Source organism: Eschrichtius robustus, chromosome 18 (genome assembly GCF_028021215.1).
Source record: "Eschrichtius robustus isolate mEscRob2 chromosome 18, mEscRob2.pri, whole genome shotgun sequence".
Classification (NCBI taxonomy): domain Eukaryota; kingdom Metazoa; phylum Chordata; class Mammalia; order Artiodactyla; family Eschrichtiidae; genus Eschrichtius; species Eschrichtius robustus.
In genome coordinates, this window is record NC_090841.1 from 22,519,444 (window position 1) to 22,541,951 (window position 22,508).

General features: G+C 37.5%; 1 protein-coding gene and 1 non-coding gene across 2 annotated transcripts in view; one reads left to right on the plus strand and one right to left on the minus strand.

Annotated features, from left to right (window-relative positions):
• NUFIP1 (nuclear FMR1 interacting protein 1) overlaps window positions 1–22,508 on the plus strand; it is a 46,845-nt gene that overhangs the window by 18,657 nt on the left and 5,680 nt on the right. Inside the window, exons 6-8 of the mRNA XM_068526688.1 lie at window positions 3,044–3,136; window positions 6,802–6,995; window positions 16,842–16,958. Of these exons, the coding sequence (XP_068382789.1) occupies window positions 3,044–3,136; window positions 6,802–6,995; window positions 16,842–16,958 (404 nt within the window). The remainder of the gene's footprint in view (window positions 1–3,043; window positions 3,137–6,801; window positions 6,996–16,841; window positions 16,959–22,508) is intronic.
• LOC137752322 (small nucleolar RNA SNORA40) lies at window positions 5,291–5,417 on the minus strand. The gene has a single exon (XR_011071163.1). It is a non-coding gene; the product is annotated as a small nucleolar RNA SNORA40 (small nucleolar RNA).

Below are 22,508 nucleotides of genomic sequence, written 5' to 3' on the forward strand. Positions count from 1 at the left end.
ATTCTCTACCAGGAGGTATTGGACTAAATTTTATTGGTATGTATTGTGCAATGTAAGACAATTTGTGATTTTTTTCAACAGTTTTCTCTGGATTTGTGTACTTTAGAAACCTGAACTGTGTCCTTTATCAAAGATCCAGACTTTTCCTGATTCTTGTATCTCACTAGTATGTTGCTGGAAGGGGCTTCTGATTATTGTTGTATGTATAACTAGGTCTTATGTTTCTGGTTTCCCATTTGGGGGGATAATTTGCTCTCTGGTACCCTTGTTTTCCCTAGTTTTTAGTCTCTAGGTTCTACGTAAATAAGATTGGTATAACTTTTGCAAGAAAATTTTATTAATTTAAGCACTGAAAAATAGAATCTTATAACTTTGGAAGGGATATAAAGATCCCCTACCTTTAGGAAAGTGATACTTTAGTCAGCCAGAAAGAAAACGTGAGCTGTTTTAAAAGACTTCCACCAAAGGAGTTTCCACAACATTCTTGATGTCTCATTTAAGGAATTCTTTCTTATATCTCACCTAAAATCCACTTGCTGTAACAAACTGTTTATATTCCTTATCATTGAGAAGCATTTACATAGCTCATCGCTTATACATGAAACACTGTAGGACCAAGTCTTTATGTTTAGCATATGGCCCAACATGTTAAGGGTTGGTCTGTAACACTCAGAAGAAAAATGTTAAAGAAACACATTTTGTGTTTCTTTAACATTTTTAAGAATAAGTAAGATGGGCTTCCCTGGTGGTGCAGTGGTTGAGAATCTGCCTGCCAATGCAGGGGACTCGGGTTCGAGCCCTGGTCTGGGAAGATCCCACATGCCGCGGAGCAACTGGGCCCGTGAGCCACAATTGCTGAGCCTGCGCGTCTGGAGCCTGTGCTCCGCAATAACAGAGGCCGCGATAGTGAGAGGCCCGCGCACTGCGATGAAGAGTGGCCCCCGCTTGCCACAACTAGAGAAAGCCCTCGCACAGAAACGAAGACCCAACACAGCCATTAAAAAAAAAAAAAAAAAAAAAGAATAAGTAAGAATGAGTGAATTTCAGAGGTGTGAAGAGTGTTGATTAGCTGTGAGTTACACGTCTAGACACTGTGGTGCCTGTGAAAGTCATCACCTTTTCCTCATCATTTCTTCTTCTGTGTAGTTTGTCTTCAGATTGAGAACAGCTGGCTGCCATCTTCTCTGTAAGATCATTTTTTGTCACTTCTCTTCCTCTTTTAAAGGCTGCAAATAGTTCCAGTTCCTTTTATCTTTCTTCAGAGGTTTTCTTTTTTCATCCTGTTAATCAGCTTTGAGTCTCTTTTGAATCCCCTCCAAGTTTTATTTTTCCTTAACATTCCTTTTCAGTTTAGAAGTACAAAACTGGATGGCAGTGCCCTGAGAGTTTCTGATCACCTTTGAGTGTCATGAGAGGATGATTTCACACTTGTACCTGTGCCAGAGTCCATTTCATATCACCTTAGATTATGTTTGCTTTCCAAAACTGTACTCGTGTGGTGCTGACTGCCTGTCAGATTTTTATCTCCTGTGACCTTGATCTTTTCCTCTTGTGATTATTTATAACTTGCACATTAATCATCTTTTATTTGTGGAGTTTATTTTTCTTGGCTGGATAGATTGCTTTGCACTGTCCTCACTGAAATTCATTGCCTTCTTTTTCTGCTTACTTCACCACTTACTCAATGTCATTTCTATTCTTATCTTCCAATGTGCCCAGCCCATGGGCTTCTATTGTCTGTGCTATCCCAGTCCGTGATGCAGATGTTAAAAAAAGAAGGGGGTAGAGACAGTGTCCTCGAAATGATGGCAGAATGTGATGTGTTGATGTTTCTCGAAATTTACTCTAATGAGCAGCCAGGCTGAGTGGTAGAGGGCTGTCTGTGTTCCCCTCCTTTCGTGCCTTTTATGCTCCTTGGATCTGTTCCTCTCACCACCAAAGTTTGGTGCCTCCATCACCACACAACTGTGCTAAGGAACAAAGAAAGCTTTGTCAGAGCAATTCATCTTGCACGCTGCTGTCAGATTTAATTTTTTTCACTGCCTTGTTCATATCTTTCCCTGTTCATAACTTTCAGTGGCTCCCCAACACCACTGAATTAAAAATAAGCTTTCTTGTCTGGCATTTGAGGCACATTTTGGCCCCAGCCTCCCTCTCTGATCTGATTGCCTGTAACTATTTCTTTAAGAATGAACCACTTGCCATTCTCTCACACTTTCTGAGGCCTTGGTTTGTCTGCATTGTTTGCTTAGAACACTCTGACCAAAAAAAAAAAAAAGGTCCCTGGCAGTCCAGTGGTTAAGACTCTTAAGACTCTGTGCTTACACTGCATGGGGCATGGGTTCGATCCCTGGTTGATCCCACAGGCCATGTGGCGCAGCCAAAAAAAAAAAAAAAGCACATGCTGACGCTTTTCCATCAGAGTTTTGTCTGTTAACACCATTTAAGACCAGTGTCTTTCATGTTCCTTTCTTTGTGGATTTTTCCATCTAGATATGATCTTTCCTTCCCACCCTCCCTTATACTCCTTAGGGTGCTTATTATATTTTGTCTTTTGTTTTAACTAGTCTTTAGAAATAACCATGCTTTTCTTAACCTTCCTGGTAGACTGTAGCTTTTTTTTTAAGAACTGTCTCTTCCTCATTTTGGTAACTTTGGATATACCTCCTAGTATGTATTTGCATAAGTAGATGCATAAGAAAATACATTTTTTCTTATAGTATTTATGGGTATGTGCCAAATAAATGAACTGTATATCAGTTTCAGCACATTATATGATATATTTGATTTAAATTCTATTGTAAGCTCCTTACTTGGTAACAGACTGGTAGCAGAGTTTGGACTGGCAGCTGGTATACACTTTGAGTAGCATTGTTAGAGTCTACTTTTTCACCCTTAAAAAAATTCTAGAAGGAATTAAAAGTTTTTATCAATTTACTGTATTAGTCATTAAACAAAAATTGTTAAATGCAGCAATTGCTTGATTGCATAATTAAAATTTACTCTAAAAGCCCTTTTATAATGGACTTTTATTGTTCTCTAGAAATTACCCAACTCTGGCTAATATCGAAAGGAAGAAAAAGTTAAAAATTGAAAAGGAAAAGCGAGGAGCAGTGTTGACAACGACACAGTATGGGTAAGTTCCTTAAAATTGCTTGTACCCTCAATGCTTATTTTAAATGAATGTATGTACTTATAAATAATAAAAAAGAGCATACACCCAAATCCTAAAACCTCTACACTTTCAATTCTGAAATGTGTGCTTTTGTAACTTTTTTACTTAAAAATTTTAAAATTGTATTTTAAAATAAGTAGTACCCTATATTTATGTGGTTTTCAAAACGGTTTACAGTAACAAGTCTTTTCTGTCTTTGTCTCCTAGCTAAACAGTTCTCCTTCCCAGAGACAACCCATTTTATCTTTCTAGAGATATTTCATCTTTATACAGCACATAGATAATAGTCTTTTTTTTCCTTTTTTGATACTATTGTACATCTTGCTTTTTTTAGCCAAATAATATACTTGGAGATTGTCCTATATTGACATATAAACAAGACTCCTCATTCTCTGAGGGTGTGTAAGAAGCATAAGAATATCCCACAGGGTCTTTAAAAAAAAAAAAAAAAAAAATTCTCTATTGACAGACCTTTAAGTTTTCACCAATCTTTTACTAATAAAAAGTTGCCATTATTGCCCTGTACATACATTTTACACATGTGCAGATATTTCTGAGCATGGATTCCTAGAAGTGGTTTTGCTGAGTCAAAAGACATGTGTATTTATAATATTGATAGCTAACTGCCAAATTCCTATCATAGAAGCTAATTGTAGTTTACTCTCCCACCAGCAGTATATGAGACATCCCATTTTCCCCAATGCCTCACATTCATAGAATTTTTTCCATTTTGTTTTGTATTGAGGTGTACAACCGAATGAATTTATATACATTCACATACCTACATACTCATGTAACTTCCACACATTAATAATATCTAGAACGTCTTTACCTCACAAAGCTTTCTCTCTTAGGCCCTCCTTAGTTCCATGGCTCCCCACAAAGGTAACCTCTTTTCTGATTTCTATCATCATAAATGTATTTTACCTGTTCTTAGAACCTTGTGTAAGTGGAAACATATAGTACTGATGTGTCTTCTTTAGTGTATAGTTTCTGTGGCTCAAAATTATCTTGTGAGATTCATCCGTATTGTTGTGTATAGCTGTAAATCCATTCTCATTGCTATATAGAACTTAAGTGTGAGAATATATATTCATTTTACTATTGGTCATTTGGGTTGTTTCCAATTTGGGCTATTATGAATAAAGCTGCTATGAACATTCTTTTAAGTGTCTTTTGTGGACATAAGTACTTGTTTCTTGTTTACATTGGCCACACACACACACACACACACACTAGGTCATACTAGATATTTAGTTATAATAGATACAGTCAAACAGTTTCCAAAACACTTGTACTAATTTATACTCCTACTGACTCTGCATCTAATTGCTGTGTGTCCTGGTCAATGTATAGTATTGTTACACCTTTTCCTCATGTTATACCATTTCCCTCATGACTAACGATGTTGGACATCTTTTTATATGCTTATCCGTCATGTCGATATTCTCTTGTGAAGTACCAGCTCAAGTCTTTGACCACTTTTTTTTTTTAAAGAGTTTTTTTAAAATTATGTGTAACAGACAAAATTATTTAAGTCAATAAATTTTTAAGGAATTTCACGTATTCTGATTCGTTCCACTGCCAATCACCTTAGTTCCTCCAAACTCATAATCTTCAAGATAAAATAGCCCTTCAAAAAGAAGTTGTCATGTTAGCCCACAATTCTTTTAGTTGGGCTTCTTTGATCTCCAGTGGAATATGGACACACTTCAAAATTCCACACCTGTAATCTTTGGGATCCAGTTTCCTCAAGCGATTTACTTAAGGACCGTGTTTAGGGTCAGGAGATGGATCTGCTTGGTTCTGAATTTGACATCCTCTAAAAATGTGTTAGGTTCAAATCATATTCACTCCTAAGCCATCACACCCTAGAACAGTACAGATCATTGGGATCTGCCAGTACCTTTTTAAAATCCAGACACTGTGTTCAAGATAAAAGCCTAAAAAAAGAAGCCATCTTTGTTTCATGTCAACATTAAAATTAGAGTACTAAATCAATACAGCTGATAATTTAAAAGCTTAAGATATGAGGGAAATTATCAGCTCTATAGTCCTGGAAGCAATCTTTATGTTTATCAATACACCCCCATCACTTGATTCTCTTTTAGGTATCATGTTCCTTCTTACCTGTATCAAAACTCATACTGAACAATGAGTTCTGGGTTGCAAAAGAGGATTTATTTTTGCCCCTGTCTAGAAGTCTTTGTCCACAAATTAAACAAAAACAAACACAAATGCTATTGACCACTTTTTAATTGGGTTGCTTTTCTTGATTAGTAGGAGTTATTTACTTAGATACAAATCATTTTTTGCATAGAGTATAGGTAGCGCAGATATATATAGTCTTACAATTTGTGGCTTGCCTTTTTACCCTTAATAGGTGTCTTTTTTTTTTTTCCTCCATATGATAGTCTTAACTGCTCAGGTATCTGGGGTCAGCTGGGGGTTATCTGGTGATCTTGACAAGGCTTAGTCACAGCTGGGGGTTGGTTAGCTGATGGTTGGGATGCCTATATAGTTACTATTCGTGGCACTCTTCGTTCTTTAGCGTAGATCCATCTTTCCATCTGATACCATTTTCCTTTTGCCTAAAAGACTTCCTATAACATTTCTTATAGTGAGGGTCTGCTGGAGATGACTTCTTTCAGCTTTGTGTGTCTGAAAAGATCTTTATTTTACCTTCCTATTGGAAAGATTTTTGCTAGATACATAATTCTAGCTTAACAGTTTTCTAAAAATTTTATAGTACTTTAAAGACGTTGCCCCATTGTTTTCTTATTTGCATTGTTTCCAAGAGAAATCTGCTGTCATCATTTTGTTCCTCTATATAAAATACCTTTTATCTCTGGCTGCTTTTAAGATTTTCTCTTTTTCACTAGCTTTGAGCAATTTGATTATTATGTGCCTTGGTATTATTTTCTTACTTTGTTTTATTGTCCATTGAGAGTATATGTAGTGAACCTTTTTTTTAAAATGGTCTTTGTTTTCCTATGCATAGTTTACATAAGCATGTGCTCACATAAGTATTTGTTTTCCTCCTAAGAGTAGTAATTGCTGTGGTTTGAGAGGGCGCTTGATCTGAGCTAGCTGTGAAATTGTGCTTGGTCTATGATCTTTAAGTTTATCCTCCTGTAATGTGAAGAGAATAATACCTGTCTAATCTATTTCAAGGAGTTACCATGAAGTTTAAACAAGAAACGAGGTAGCATATTTGTAAAAGCATCAGAAACTTTAAGACTACTTACAATTAACAAGATAAGAGTTAATGCACTTTGTAAAGTCTAAGGAACATTTTTTCTTAATGTATAATAGGAATGAAAGAATGCTGCCAATTAAATTCACTTGCTGTTGATTGTACAACATAGCCCAGTTTCAGAGGGATTACATTATGGGAGGAAATGTGCAATTTAGAATTGATAAAGTATGGTATATTGTGGTATGTTATCCTTTTAAAGTTCTACTTTGGAAGTCACTGAATTTATTTTTTTCTGGTCTCTTTAATGTACTAGGTGACAGGTGATTTATTTGACGGCTAAGTTTCTTTTGCATTCAGTAATCTTTTTCAAATTTTTCTTGAAAGGTCAGTGCCTTTTATATTAAGAATTGCATTTTTCTTACTCCAGCAAGATGAAGGGGATGGCCAGACATTCACAGATGGCAAAAATCAGAAGTCCTGGCAAACGTCACAAATGGAAAAATGGTCGTGCTGGACAGAGAGCAGCCATTGGGTCAGGCAATCCCTTGTGTGATTCAAAGCCTGAAAGTACACCCGAGGCAAATTCAGACCCTTTGGGTGTTTTGGTAAACACAGATTCCGGTAAGCTAAATATGAAAACACCGTGTTTTTAAGAGTATAGCCAATGATGCAGAAATTGATTCTTCACATCCTTGTTTGGGGAGAGTTTAATGGCAAAAATGTAAAAAGGTAGAATGATGCTTTTGTTCTTAATAGGAGTGTTTTGTCAAAAACCTTGTTTAAAGAAATTTTTTCTGAATCTTGGGAATGAATGCATGAGGCAGGCAGAATGTGGGAAAAAGATTATATTTATTGGATGATTTCCTTAGTATCATATAATCTTGGAAATTTTCTTAAGATTATTTTGAATGTATAGATGTTGTGGATTCAGATTTGCACCATTATGTGAATTTTCCCACCTAGAAAGCAGGAATTCCAATGAAAGCCAGTATTTATGCTGCTCAGCATGAACATGGTCTCTTTGGGTAAATAATATTAATTCCATATATTTAAATAATACTGTTCTTCCTCAGAGCATAGAATATATTTATGTGTGTTTATTGTTTTTTCTTAAATTCCTTCTAGAATTTAAGAGATAAGTTTACTCTTGCTTATAAGTTGAGAAATTAAAGGACCAAAATGTTGCTGTCACAGAAAGATACCGCTAAGGCTTCCTTTCTCTTCTGAAAAATAAAAATGTTTATGTAAATATTTTACCACCTTTCCTTCCAATAACGATGTGAGGCTTTATCCAGTTGCTAGTGATTCTTCTTTTGCAAAGGGGTGTTATTGATGTTACATTGCAGGTTTGCTAGCAGGCTCTGCTCAGCTTGGGGGAAAGCAGCTTCTACGACAATCACAGATTATGTTATAAATTTATTTATTTATTTTTGGCTGTGTTGAGTCTTCGTTGCTGCACGCAGGCTTTCTCTAGTTGCAGCGAGCAGGGGCTACTCTTCGTTGCGGTGTGCGGGCTTCTCATTATGGTGGCTTCTCTTTGTTGCAGAGCACGGGCTCTAGGCACGCGGGCTTCAGTAGTTGTGACTTGCGGGCTCTAGAGCTCAGGCTCAGTAGCTGTGGCGCACGGGCTTAGTTGCTCCGCCACATGTGGAATCTTCCCAGACGAGGGATCGAACCCATGTCCCCCGCACTGGCAGGCGATTCTTAACCACTGCACCACCAGGGAAGCCCCGTGGCAGATGACTGAATTTATGGATGGGAAGAAACAGGGGGATAACTACTGCATTGACTAAATCAGGATGGAAAAGATCTTGGCATAAGGGAATGTTGGGCTAAGAGTGACAAGATACAATTTAGTAGGAATAATAATAATAAATTATTTTAACACCAACTAACACTTACTGAGTAAGGTATTGGGTTGGCCAAAAAGTTCGTTGGGGTTTTTCCGTAACATCTTACAGAAAAACCCAAACGAACTTTTTGGCCAACCCAATACTTACTGTGCTCTAAATGCTTTGTATACATTAGCTCTTTTCCTCCTGACAACGTTTTACGTATGTACAGATGCTACTTACATTTTCGAACCAAGGAACTTAGAGTGAGCAATTTACCTTAGTCATGCTGCTAGTTAATGGCAGAGCCAGAATGAGAACTTAGGTGTCTAACTCCTAGTATACTGTACTACCTCTACACGTGAAGTCTGCATTTGGCCAAAAAAATATTGTAGGAGTCTAGGATAGTTGAGATGTGGGAGAGAGTTTTAAAAAGGCATCTTCTTATCCTTGCTGCTAGCACGGCAAAGACAGAAGACATTTTGGGCCAGGGCTGAATTTACTCTTGGGCACTGATTTTTTTTCCTTCAAAAAATGTTGGCTAGAGCCCACATACTTCTTCAAACTTACAGTTTGTGACCTTGATGATGAAATACAATCTGTACCTAAATACAAACTTCCATGTCGTTAAAATACTTGAAACACAAATGTGAAGACTACTGTTATAAACAGTGTTACTAATTTGAAAATTACATAATTCTTCCCTTTATGCAGTTTTCTAAATGAACATTTGAAGGATTCTGTAATGCTGAATACTCTGTTTTTGCATTGTTAGCTTTGGTTGGGTAATTCTGTTTTCTCATTTTTAAAGAAGTGTTTCAGTGTGTCAATCTGGTGAAACACTAACAAAAAGATGAGTATATCTTGCCTCTATTTGTATCTAGATCTTCAAGAGACACCTTAGACCTGAGAAACAATAGTTAAATGCCTTTCATCCTCATGGTAGAAAGCATTCAGTCAGATCTAGGAGCAGTTGAATGAGAGTAGCAAGTAATTTTGTTTTGGCTTAATGTTGAAACTCTTACCTATTCTGAAGGTCAGAGATGAAAATGTAAGTCTTGAATATAAAAATCCTAAAAGTAAGCTGTAAATTTATAATATTGTTCTTTGAGGAAATCAAAATACCCACAATCAAATTATGGTAGCTTAATTTTGTAGGAAAGATTCCGTTTAAATTTATGTTATTCTTTACCTGGGATTTCTTCTGGACTTTCACATTTTCCAAATCAATGTTTCAGAGTGTTGGTTTTTCAACTTTCCACTCCAGGTATAGCTACAGAAAACCGTATGTACCATTTTTTCACATGCCCTAGATATTCTCAGCTTCTCGACTTTCCAGTTTATCAGTTTTACCTTGTTTGGAGGCAGCTTCCTTCACATGGGCCAGAGCCGGCCAACCTTTATTAAGATCTAGTTGTGCTTGTTATTCAAGTTGTCGGTGGCAGGGCAGCATTGTGACAACGTGGCCCTATTCATGCTCCAACGTGGCAGTTGACACTTTTCAGCACTAAGCTCACTTTAAAAATGAAGATCCCAATTTCTTTTATTTTTTTCCTTTTTTGGGCTTAGAACCTATCTAGACAGCAGCATTCACATTTAGACAAGATAGTAGTTCTTGAGAATCTCTATAAACCTCATGTCATGTTTAGAAAATCACGCTTGAGCCCACCTTTTTTTGATGGTAGTTGGTAGTATGTGAACCCTCATTAATTGTGCAGATGCTTTATTTATTTATTTTTAAAGATGGAGAATTTTTAAATTAAGTTAATTAATTAATTTATTTTTGGCTGCATTGGGTCCCCACTGCTGCGCATGGTCTTTCTCTAGTTGTGGTGAGCAGAGGCTACTCTTTGTTGCTGTGCGCAGGCTTCTCATTGCAGTGGCTTTTCTTGTTGCGGAGCACAGGCTCCAGGCGCACGGGCTTCAGTAGTTGTGGCGCATGGGCCCAGCTGCTCCACGGCATGTGGGATCCTCCCAGACCAGGGATTGAACCCATGTCCCCTGCATTGGCAGGTGGACTCTTAACCACTGTGCCACCAGGGAAGTCCCTGTGCAGATGCTTTAAATTGGGAATTGACATTGTTTCAAAAGGAAAGCCTGTCATTTGCAGTCTCTCAACTTATGAGTTTTGAGTATGGCCTGTTGTCACTAGATATGCTTGGTGGTGCTCTGCTCTTGTTTAAATACAGCATGTTCTATGGCTTTCCTGGCCCGTGGTTTTAACAAGTATTGTCTGGGCTAGAAGGAAAGGAGCTGGTCAGTAATGTGTCCTTGAGCATCACTGACTACAGTGCCTCAGTGTCCACAAAACAGAAAGGATCCAGTTTGTTAGTCATTCATTATAACAAGTATAGCTATTGTCATAGAACACTGGGACATCAGTCTAACTATGCATCGAGGTAAACTAGATGGCTTCTGTTGTTAAAAAGGTAGGCATTCAAGTAAGAAAGTAAGCTGGCCTAGCACATCAGAAATCATGAATTCCCAATGTTAAATACCTGGTTTTGAGGTTTGGAAACTGTAAACCAAAGTTCCCATTTTTTTAGAGTGACTTTTTCAATATATAGCTTTTTCTTTGTGAGAATTTATAAATCATCTTGGGGTTACAGCATATACTTGTGCTTTGTTCCATAAAGGCAATAGGAAATAGTAGTGGGAGAGGAGGGTGGCACAAATAAAAAAATAAGTTGTAGAAAGAAGCCAGATGAGACGCTTTTTCTAATGTTTAGAGTTGGGTAGGACATTCAAAGGGCAGTTTGTTTTTTTTCATTTCAGTAGGGATTTACTGAGGTCCTACATTTTGCTTGCCCAGCCCTATAATTCAGTGAAGTCTTTCCCTGCCTTCAAGAAACTCATAGTCTAGTGATAATTTTTAGATTTAAAAAAATCTTTTTGGTCATTGGGAACATGATGTGTATGTATGAGAGAGAGAGGTGAGATTTACCCTAAGAAAAGTGTCACTATTTTTTTTTTTTAACAGTAAGAGAAATTATTGGAGTTGGTATTTATAATGCTTTTAAAGTTTGATTTTATAATCTTCATTGCTATTATTTTTGTACTGGTGTTTTTATTTTAAGTTTTTAAAAATTTTCTTAATTTTTCAATTTTTTTCAATTATAGAAACTTTTATTATCCTAAATTAGGCCCATCAAAATTTTTAACACATGTTAATATTAAATTGTATAAGACCTTAAAATATTACTCAGGGATCTTTTTCGTTATTTTTATTTTTTATGGTTTCTGTTTTTTTTTTAATTGTTATTGGAATATGGTTGACTTACAGTGTTGTGTTAGTTTCAAGTGGACAGCAAAGTGAATCAGTTATACATTTACATACATCCACTCTTTTTTAGATTCTTTTCCCGTATAGGTCATTACAGAGTATTGAGTAGACTTCCCTGTGCTATACAGTAGGTCCTTATTAGTTATCTATCTACTATATATAGTAGTGTGTAAATGTCAATCCCAATCTCCCAATTTATCCCTCCCCCGCTTACCCCCCCGTAACCATAAGTTTGTTTTCTACATCTGTAACTCTATTTCTGTTTTGTAAATAAGCTCATTTGTACTCTTTAAAAATTTCACATATAAGCGATACCATATGATATTTGTCTTTCTCTGTCTGACTGACTTCACTCAGTATGACAATCTCTAGGTCCATCCATGTTGCTGCAAATATACTGGTATTTTTAGTTTAGAGGGATGTTTTGTCTGTTTTTATTAAAACGTGGGTGAAGTTTCTTGAGTATTATTTTATCAGCTCTGCCTATGGCGTAGTCATTCCAAAATGGCTGCTAGAAATGCCTACATTAGAACTGCCAAGTAGATCTGAGCGTCTTTGTGAACAGCCTGCTGTTTTTGAGATGAAGAGTCACCATAGAGGATGTTTTGATAGTGCCAAAAGTGTCATTACATGTGGTGGGTCCCCAAAACATAACTGAGGGGGACGAAATAGGAAAAGAGGTGTTCATTTGTATGAACTCCTAGCTCTTACCCTTGGGAAGGCAGTTAAGTGTAGTGAGCTTTGTGACACTCGTAATGAGTACACCAGCCACTCACGTTGTGGTTTTAATGTATGTCTAAAATTCTTTGCTATTCCTTGCTTCAAGAGGTGGAGCTTAATTTCCCTCCCTGTGAATGTGGGCTGGACTTAGTGACCTGTTTCTAGAAATAGAATAATGAAAGAGCAGAATAGTAACATTATGGTGGAGACTACCAAGTGATCATGGTTAATATAACCAGTAATAGGTTGAGATGTACCCCCTGATATGTGATGAGAAGGTCACTACCTAAAATCCACAGCCTCAGTCTAATCATCAGAAGACATCAGACAGACCCAGCTGAGGGATATTCTACAATAACTGACCGGTAGTCTTTAAAACAGTCAAGTTCATGAAAGGCAAGGAAATACTGAGAAATTGTCACAGGTTTGGAGAAGACACAGATCAAGGAGTCATGGTGATTGAACGTGATGTGATATGGTGGATTGAATCCTAGAACAGAAGAAGGACATTAGTGGAAAAACTGGTGAAATTACATTACAGTCTGTAGTTTAGGTAGTAGTACTATTCCAATGTTAATTTGTTAGCTATGGTAAATGTACTGTGGTTTGTAAGATGTTAATATTAGGGGAGGCTAGGTGAAGGGTATATGGAAATTCTTGGTACTATCTTTGCAACACTTGTGTAAATCTAAAATTGTTTCAAAATATAAGGTTTAGAAAAAAAGGGAGGCAAGAAAGGCGTGATACGTAGGCCAGTTAAAGCCGTGTGGTCCACTTCTTGAATTGAATTGTGAGGAAACACTTTCCTCCAGGTTTTATTTTCCTATGTTTTCTTTTTCTATTCATTTCTGATTACAAAAATAATGCAGAAAATGTGAGGAAAAAACTGAAAAGCATAAAATAAAAAACAACCTACTTAACTTACAGACAGCCACTGCTCACGTTTTGTTTTATGTCCTTCAATATTTTTCTTATACACATGTATGTGATTTTTTAAGAAGAATGGAATCATTTTATTGAAAAGAAAAAAGAATAAGCTCTGAATCCAGATAAAATCAGGTTTCTTTTGTGGCACCACCTCGGCATAGCTCTATCATTCTGTACCAGTTAGCCTTTTTGAACTTGTCCTTAACTCATTCATGCAAGAGTTTGTTCTTCAAATATTTTTTGAGCACTTATGTACTGTTCTAGGCTCTGAGGATACAGTACTGAACAAAGCCAAACCTCTTCTCTCCTGTACCTTATGTTCTGCTTGGGGCAGCTACAGTAAATAGGGGTTGATATCCTTCATAACGATGAGTAAAGCTAAGGAAAAGGATAGAGAATGGCAGTTGGAGAAAGGGGTGTGCTATTTTATATAATCAGCAATGGCATCTGTATGATAAGGCGACATTAAGAAATCTGAGTAGAATTGGGGGCTGAGACCTGAGGGGAGAGTTTCCCAAGCAGAGAAAGCAACAAGTGCGAACACCCCATGGTGAGAGCTTGCTTTGTGTATTCAGGGAACAGCAAGATTGGAGTGGAGTAAGCCAGGAAGAAAATGGTGTAGGACCAGATCAAGTAGGGTCTTGTAAGCAGGAAAGGACTTGGGACTTTACTCCGAGGTTGAGCAGAGAGGTGATGTGATGTGTTAAGGTGGAGAATGGACTGCATAGGTGGGCGGGTCATATCAGGGTGTTCTTTTAGGAGGCTGCTAGAACTGTCCAGGTAAGAAATGTTGACTTGGACTGGGGTTATAGAAGTGAAGTAATGAGGAGGAGTATGATTCTGGAAATATTTTCAAAATAGAGCTGACTGTATTTGTTGCTAGATTGGATATGGTATGTGCAAAAGAGAAGAGTCAAGGGTGATTGCTAGGTTTTGGCGTAACCATGAAGAAGAGCTGGCGTTTATTGAGATGGAAACTACTGGCAGGCATGTTTGGAGGAGAAATCAAGTGCTTGTTTTTGGACGTGTTAACCTTTGAGATGCCTGTTTGATACCCAAGTAGAGATGTTGAATAACAGTTAGGTTATTCCGGAGTTTAGGGGATAATTGAAGGCTGGAGGTATACATTTGTGATTTACCAGCATCTAGATAGTACTTTAAGATTTGAGATAAAATGAGATCTTAACAGGAGGAGGAGGAGAAGGCATAAAGAGAAAAGGTTGCTGAGGATTGGACCCAGGGACATTCAAGAATTTTGAAGTTGGTCAATGAAGAGAATTTAGTAGGGAGACTGGGAAAGGAGAGCCAAGTGAAAGGGTTCTGGAAGCCAAGTGAAGGAAATGTTTTTAAAAGTAAAACATGACTACGGTTGGCCCTTGAACAATTTGGGAGGTTAGGGGCACTAGCCCTCCACGTGGTCGAAAATTCAAGTATAACCTGTAGTCTGCCTCCCATGTAATGCAGTTTTTCTGTATCCACAGTTCCGAATCCATGGATTCAACCAACTGCAGATCAGTTTCAATAGTATTAACTATTGAAAGAGATCTGTGTATAAGTGGACCCATGAACTTCAAGCCCGTGTTGTTCAAGGGTCAGTTGGACTGTCATATGTTGTCACTAAGTTAAATAAGATGAGCACCAACAAGTATTCCTCTTTGGCAACACAGAGGAATCCAGTGAACTTGGAAGAAAAAAGTTCACTGGTGTGGTGGGCCTGAAAGACAGATTGGAGTAGATTCTGGAGTGTGTCAGATAGCTGTAAGAAATTTCAGGCCCGGGTGTTCCCTGGTGAATTATATAAATAGTTATTTGGGGTTTTGCTGTGAAAGGGAACAGAGAAATGGGCTATAGCTGGAAGACATTTATTAACATTCTTGACCATAGAGACATTTTGGTAGGATGACTTAATTTTAAGAAGAGGACTTTATATATCTGTAGGAGATATTCTAGCCCACTAGTTAAGAATTGGTATTTGGAATCAGATAGCCAGAATTTAAATTTGACCCATGTGTTCTATAGATTTGTTACCTGAAGGATCATCCAGTTCAGATTCTCTGAATTTTGGTTTCATCACCTGTAATGAATAGTGAAGGCAGGGCTTCCCTGGTGGCGCAGTGGTTAAGAATCCGCCTGCTAACCCAGGGGACACGGGTTCGAGCCCTGGTCTGGAAAGATCCCACATGCCGCGGAGCAACTAAGCCCGTGCGCCACAACTACTGAGCCTACGCTCTGGAGCCTGCGAGCCACAACTACTGAAGCCCACGCGCCTAGAGCCCGTGCTCTGCAACAAGAGAAGCCACCGTGACGAGAAGCCCATGCACTGCAACAAAGAGTAGCCCCAGCTCGCCACAACTAAAGAAAGCCCACGCGCAGCAACAAAGACCCAATGCAGCCAAAAAAAAAAAAAATAGTGACGGTGATACTTCAAAAGGATTAAATGAGCTCATGCTTTTAAAGAGCATTATATAGTCAACTGTATTGTACCTTTTGGTGCCTCTCTTTGGGTCTTAGAAGGAAATACTACACTTTGGTACATCATCATTCAAACGATGAGATGACCAGTGTCTATACTAATATTGTTACAGATTCTGTTTTATCCACTAGTAACTTATTTATATATATATAACTGCATATTTTCCTTTCCCTTTATTAATTCAGGAGAAAAGGTAATAAGTTAGCTAAAAATCGACAAGGAGCAGTTTTTGGAGGGGCTGCTGCTGGGCAGTGTGGGTTGGTGGAGGAGAGAGGATTTCACTTCATCCACCAGAAGGTGGTAATTCCATGCTCACATAAAAGTTTACTCCTGTTGCCTACTGGCATGTTTTGGTTTCCCTTAGACTGACTTGGTAAACGTTAAGTACTGTCTTGAAACATTTCATATTGGTTGTGGGTTGAGTTGGTTCATTACACAGACAAGTTACTTACTGTCTTCATTCTTCAGTCAGGCATTACTGACTTGTTTAGAATAGATGTAATACATTTTGAGAGCTGCCAAAAATAAATGTAATAGGTGGTGTCCGGGGGCTATAGCTAGGCTTACTGGGCTCTGATCAAACACTTTACCTTTGGCAGGCTCTTAGTACTTGGTAAATTCTCATAGTTGGCTTGTTTACTTAAGTTCTTAGAAGTTCTAAATAATAAAAATTTTGGGCAGATTCAGTTCAGCGTAACTCTTTGTGCCTTTAGCTATAGAATGGTTGAAATATTATATGTGCCCTCTAAACCAGTCTTAAAAACAACAAAAAGAGTGGATATTTTATATTTTATTTATTCTAAATCTAATTTTCAGAGTCTGTGATCCTAATCCAGTGAAGTCAAATAAATTTATGGCCTTCCTGCTACCTTAATAAAATTAATTAATAGCATAAATAAAATAAAATAATTAATAACAAAGACTGTCTAGTTAATTTAGAGAAGGCCCAAGTTCCATAACCTGTGAAGCATGGTAAGAAACTGAGTCGTGTATAGCTTCCATTTGCCCCTCTGTTTTCTCTTTGGGGCAGATAGCTTATCTGACCATAAAGATTTAAACCAAGGGGAAATTTTTCGAGTCTCCTGGATTTCATTTTTGGGAAGATTGAGGAAATGATCAGAAATTACTTTCTTTTCACTAACACATGAGGGAGTGGGGGGCTGTCAGCTTTCTTTTTTATGGTGGTAGATATTTTTGGTATACAGTTTTACTCTTAGGTCTTTCTATTCCAGAGTCTGATAAAGAGGAGAAACCACAAAGTGCTGTCATACCTAAGGAAGTGACACCAGCCCTGTGCTCCCTAATGAGCAGCTATGGCAGCCTCTCGGGGTCGGAGAGTGAGCCAGAAGGTAAGTCATGGCCTCAGTTGTTACAGTTAGGTTTGTTTCGTTGCCTTTGATGTACACTACGCATCAATAACATCCTTTCATGTGTATGTGTCTGAGGACCAGATGTGTCATGCACATTCTGTGATCCTCAAGTTCCTTCTTCATTTGATTCAGAAGTTAACATGGGATGAAGCGAAGTGAGAGAAATGGGGAAATGTATTGCTCCTCTAGGAGAAAAGGGCAAAAATAATATAATGAAAGAATAGGAAGGGGAAGAGATAATATCCACTAGTGAAATCAAAGAAAATTCTAAAAGATATAGTGAAGAAGGTTAATTACTTCTCTCTACTCTCAAGAACCCTTGTCTTAACATGTTTTGCACCGTTAGTAGGTGGAGCGAGGTCCTTTAGGACAAAGAGGATAATAACATTCCTTACATGTATATGGGGCATTGCTCTTTATAGAGCTCATTTACCTAAATTTGGAGAACATTTGGAGAACACAGTAACCCTATACTTGTGTTGCATTCGCCTGTGTATGTATTTTAAAGGTTGAGAGACACGGAATCCTTTAGATAATCTTTCTGAGAAGTTAACGTTGCTCAGGATACATGTCTTAACCTTTAAAGAGGATAATAAACCAGCTCAATCACTGGCGTCTCTTTTAGGGCCACGTAAAAGAGCTGCGAGTAGGCTTGGCAGTATGGCAGTTCTTAACCCAAGGTTCATATCAGTAGTCCAGCATTTGTTTAGTGAATAAGCATGTGGCCTATTGTGCCTGTGTGCCTGGCTCTGCATGGTCATTTTATCTAGGCTTCACCAACCAACCATGAGAGAATTCATGAGTGTGTGTCTCGGATATGTAATCACAGTAGGGGCTATACTCAAGAATAGAGGGTCTTAAAAGTGAATATGTAGGATGAAGGGAAGGTTTGAATGTAATTGGATGAAGATGGCAGGACTTTTAATGTTGGCTAGGCTAGAGAAAATCAATGTTTGTGTAGTTGAGATGTTGAAGGAAGAGTTGGGCTTTAATACGAAAGTTAAGGTTTAAATCTATCTAACAGGAATTTTTTTTTTTCCTTTTTTCCTTTTACCGTGGTAGCTGGCTAAAAGCTAGTTGAATTTTGAAATATAAACTACTTTGGCTTTATCAGAGTATTCCTTAGCAGATGGTTGCCTCTTCTTATTTTTTTTTTTTTAATCTTCAGAAAAACAGTATTTATTTCTTTACTCTTGTTTCCATTATACTGATATGAAGATGAAGTTATTCTTTAAACACGTATTACATTTCCTGCTTATCATTTGTATTTATGACAGGTGATAGCAAAGAAAGCTATTACCAGATTACTGAATCCCATAAAAACAAGCTGTACTAATGCTTTCTTCTCTCCTTCCTAAGATAAAACATTTTATACTCATGTCTTCATTTTGAGGCTGCCACTATTTTTTAAATTAGAAGGAAGAAAGGAAACTGGAAGGGATCTTTGAGATTTCAACCCTCCATTTTGTAGACCCTTAAGCTTCGAGAGGGTAGGTTTGCAAAGCTAGTATATGGCAAAACTGATGTAAAGCTTAGGTTTAGGGACTTAAATGTCTAAAGAAGCCAACTATATTGCCTTCCATTACAGTCTTTCTTTGTGTGGCATTTGCTATCTTCCTGCACAGTAATGCATAGCTTTTCTTTTCTAGTACATATCAGAAGATGTTGTCTGTTAAAAGATATGTTTGATTTTGTATGAATTCATTTTGACTAATTGTCTAAAATGTCCTGCCTTAAGGAAAAAGTCCTTGCTTCACATTCCTAAGCCTTAAGAATTATTTTATGTAGTTTGAATTCAGCTTTATTAAGCCATCCAGGTCACTAGCAAATTTCTAGCTTTCAGTGTTAATTCTGGGCTATAGGATAGGATATTGACACAGAGGGACTTCAGAATAAATAAACCAAGGAAATAAAGTGAGCCTTCTCTGAACCATGAAATAGAATCTAGAAGGCTGCTTATTTAAGTGGGTTCTAAATGGAGAGAAGCAGTCTGATTCTTTCTCACAGATTTTAACGACTGTATTTTCATATTTAAGACCTGTCTTAACTTAGGAATTAACGTAGAAGAGTGTAGAGGATCTTAAGCATGAATAGTGCTTTTCCAGAATGAATTTTAAACAAGGAAAGGGTCCTTCCAGAAAGACTGAGCAAAAGAAGAGGCTATATACTTGGTTCTGGGGCTGTCAGAATCATTAAGATATAGATAGGAAAGAAAGTTTCAGTGAGCAGTATTTCCAAACGTTTTATCTATCCTGGGTCTTGCATGTTAGTTTTTTGTTTTTGTTTGCGCCATGTGAGAAGTTGAGCACAGTTTTGCAACTCCCCAAAATTGTTATGTTTCTTCAAACAGGTTTGGCTATGATTGAGGGACCTCCATACTGAAAACTGATTCAAAAGGCCACATACCAAAAAAGAGTGATTTAGGTTTGAAAAAACTCAGTGGCTATGTTTTAAATCTATTTGGATTGATAAATATTACGTTAAAATATGATACTAAGCTGGAAAACGTTGTGAACCTCAAGAAACATATAAATGGTCCCAGTTCCTCATTCCTTAGCAGGGAATTGACAATATAGGCTCTGATTCATTTGACTTTTTTATTCCTGGATTGGGAGAGCAATACTTGAAGGGGAAGGAAATAATAGAAAATAGTGCCCTAGTTTTTCTTTTTTGCCTTTAATTATTATTCCCTAGTTTTGAACTCTGCAAACCACTTGTGAATTCTTAGCTCCATTGTTTTATGGTTATATTTCTCTTATTTTCCTCTTTTCCCCATTACTTTGAAGGCACATTAAAATCACTATCAGGGCAAATTCTTATACAGTGCTTACTCTGTTTCAGGCACTGTTTAATGTGCTTTACTCATTTAATTATTGCAGTAACCTCATGAAGTAGGTGCCATTACTTATGAGGAAATTTAGGCAGAGATAAGTAGCTGCTCCAACGTCACACAGCTAGGAAGTCTTGGATCTAGAACTTGAACCTAACAGTTTGTAACAGAGTCTGTGCTTCTAACACTTACCCTGTACTTCCTTTCAAATGTAATTTCCACATTCAGTCCTACGTAATGCTTGAATGTTGAGGGTTTTGAGGCATATGATTAGCCTGTTACACTCTTGTCCAGGCAATTGAACTCAGTTCCCGACTTCTAGAATAGAACTCTTTCTATCACATCAGCCTATAATTCATGGTAATCAAAAATATAGAAAAACCATTTGGGGCTGAGAGGAGGGAATTCCTATCTTAATACTTGTGAATTTTCAACTGATTATATGGTTGTTGTTTTTTTTTTTCTCAATATGGTGAAATACACCGATTGATTTTCAAATGTCAAACCAACCCTGTATTCCTGGGATAAAGTCTGCTCGGTCTTGGTGTATTACCTGTTTAATACATTACTGGATTTGATTTGCCAATATTTTATTAAGGATTTTTGCATCCGTGTTCTTGAGGAATATTAGTCTGTGTTTTTCTTCTCTTATAGGCTTTGTCTGCATTTGGGATGAGTTGGGATCTGTTTCCTCCTCCTCTTTTAAGGGTTTGTGTAGAATTGCTGCAATTTTTTCTTGTTTGTAGGATTCAGTAGTGAAACCATCTGTACCTGGCATTGTCTCTGGGGGAAAATTCTAAATTAATCAAATTTCCTTAATAGGTATAGCACTATTCAGATTTTCTATTTTTTCCTTGAGCCAATTTTGGTAATTTGTATTTTTCAAAAGAATTTGGTTCAATTTGACCAATTGTCAAATTTATTGGCATAAAGTTGTTTGTGATATTTTCTTGTGATATCTGTAGGATTTATAGTGATGTTCCTTCTTTGATTCCTTATACTATAAATTGGGGGTTTTTTCCCCCTTTTTTCTTCTTTTTTTTTTAAAGTTATACAATTTTTATTTATTTATTTATTTATTTATGGCTGTGTTGGGTCCTCGTTTCTGTGCGAGGGCTTTCTCCAGTTGCGGCAAGCGGGGGCCACTCTTCATCGCGGTGCGCGGGCCTCTCACTGTTGCGGCCTCTCTTGTTGCGGAGCACAGGCTCCAGACGCGCAGGCTTAGTAATTGTGGCTCACGGGCCTAGTTGCTCCACGGCATGTGGGATCTTCCCAGACCAGGGCTCGAACCCGTGTCCCCTGCATTGGCAGGCAGATTCCCAACCACTGCGCCACCAGGGAAGTCCCCCCCCTTTTTACTTGATCAGATCATCTTGCTAGGTGTTTATTAATTTTATAAATCTTTTCAAGGAACTACCTTCTGGCTTCGTTGATTTTTTTCTATTGTCTATTTCTAGTTGATTTTCACACTTTCACTCTTTCTTTCCTCCTCACTTTCTACCTCATTACAGTAGAAACTTAGATAAGTTATTTTAGGTTTTTTTCATTTCTAATGTAAGCAATCAGAGCTATACGTTTGCCTCCATGCATTGCTTTAGCTGCATCCCGCAAATTTGACACATTTTGTTTCCAGTTTTATTTATTTCAAAATATTTTCTAATTTCTCTTGTGATATGTCCTTTAACTCTGGTTATTTAGAAGTCTGTTGTTCAGCTCCAATTTTTGGAAGGTTTTTAAAGATAGTTTTCTGTTATTGATTTTATTTACTTCTGTTATGGTCAGAGAACATATTCTGTATGCTTTCAGTTTTTCAATTTATTGAGATTTGTTTTATACCCCAACACAAGGTGAATGTTTATGTGAACTTGACAAGAATGTGTGTTGGGTCGAGTGTTGTCAGTTTGAATTGGTTGTTAATGGTACTCAGGTGTTTCATATCCCTGCTCATCTTCTGTCTCATTGTTCTTCAGTTACTGAGAGAAGAGTATTCAAGTCTCCAACCTTAATAATGGATTTGTCTATTTCTCCTTTCAGTTCTGTGAGCTTTTGCTGCATGTATACTGAAACTCTGTTTATAGGTGTTACTGTTTTGTCTTCTTGACAAATTGACTTTTTTATCATTATGAACTGTCCCTCTTTATCGCTGTTGATAGTCCCTGTTCTGAGGTCTCCTTTGTCTGATATTGATATAGCCATTCCAAGTTTATGATTGCTGTATACACAGTATCTTCTTCTATCCTTTTACTTTCAACCTTTGACTTTATATATGCAGTCCTTACCTTGCATTGTTCCTTGGTAACTGAGACTTAATCTCAGTTCAAATTGTGCAAAGCAAGGACTGCCTGCAATTTAAGGTTGGTTTCTTGTAGACATTATGTAGTTGGTCTTGTTGTTGTTTACCAGTCTGACCACCTAACCTTTTTTTTTTTAACATCTTTATTGGAGTGTAATTGCTTTACAATGTTGTGTTAGTTTCTGCTGTATAACAAAGTGAATCAGCTATACGTATACATATATCCCCATATCCCCTCCCTCTTGCATCTCCCTCCCACCCTCCCTATCCCACCCCTCTAGGTGGTCCCAAAGCACCGAGCTTATCTCCCTGTGCTTTGCGGCTGCTTCCCACTAGCTATCGGTTTTACATTTGGTAGTGTATATATGTCCATGCCACTCTCTCATTTCGTCCTAGCTTACCCTTC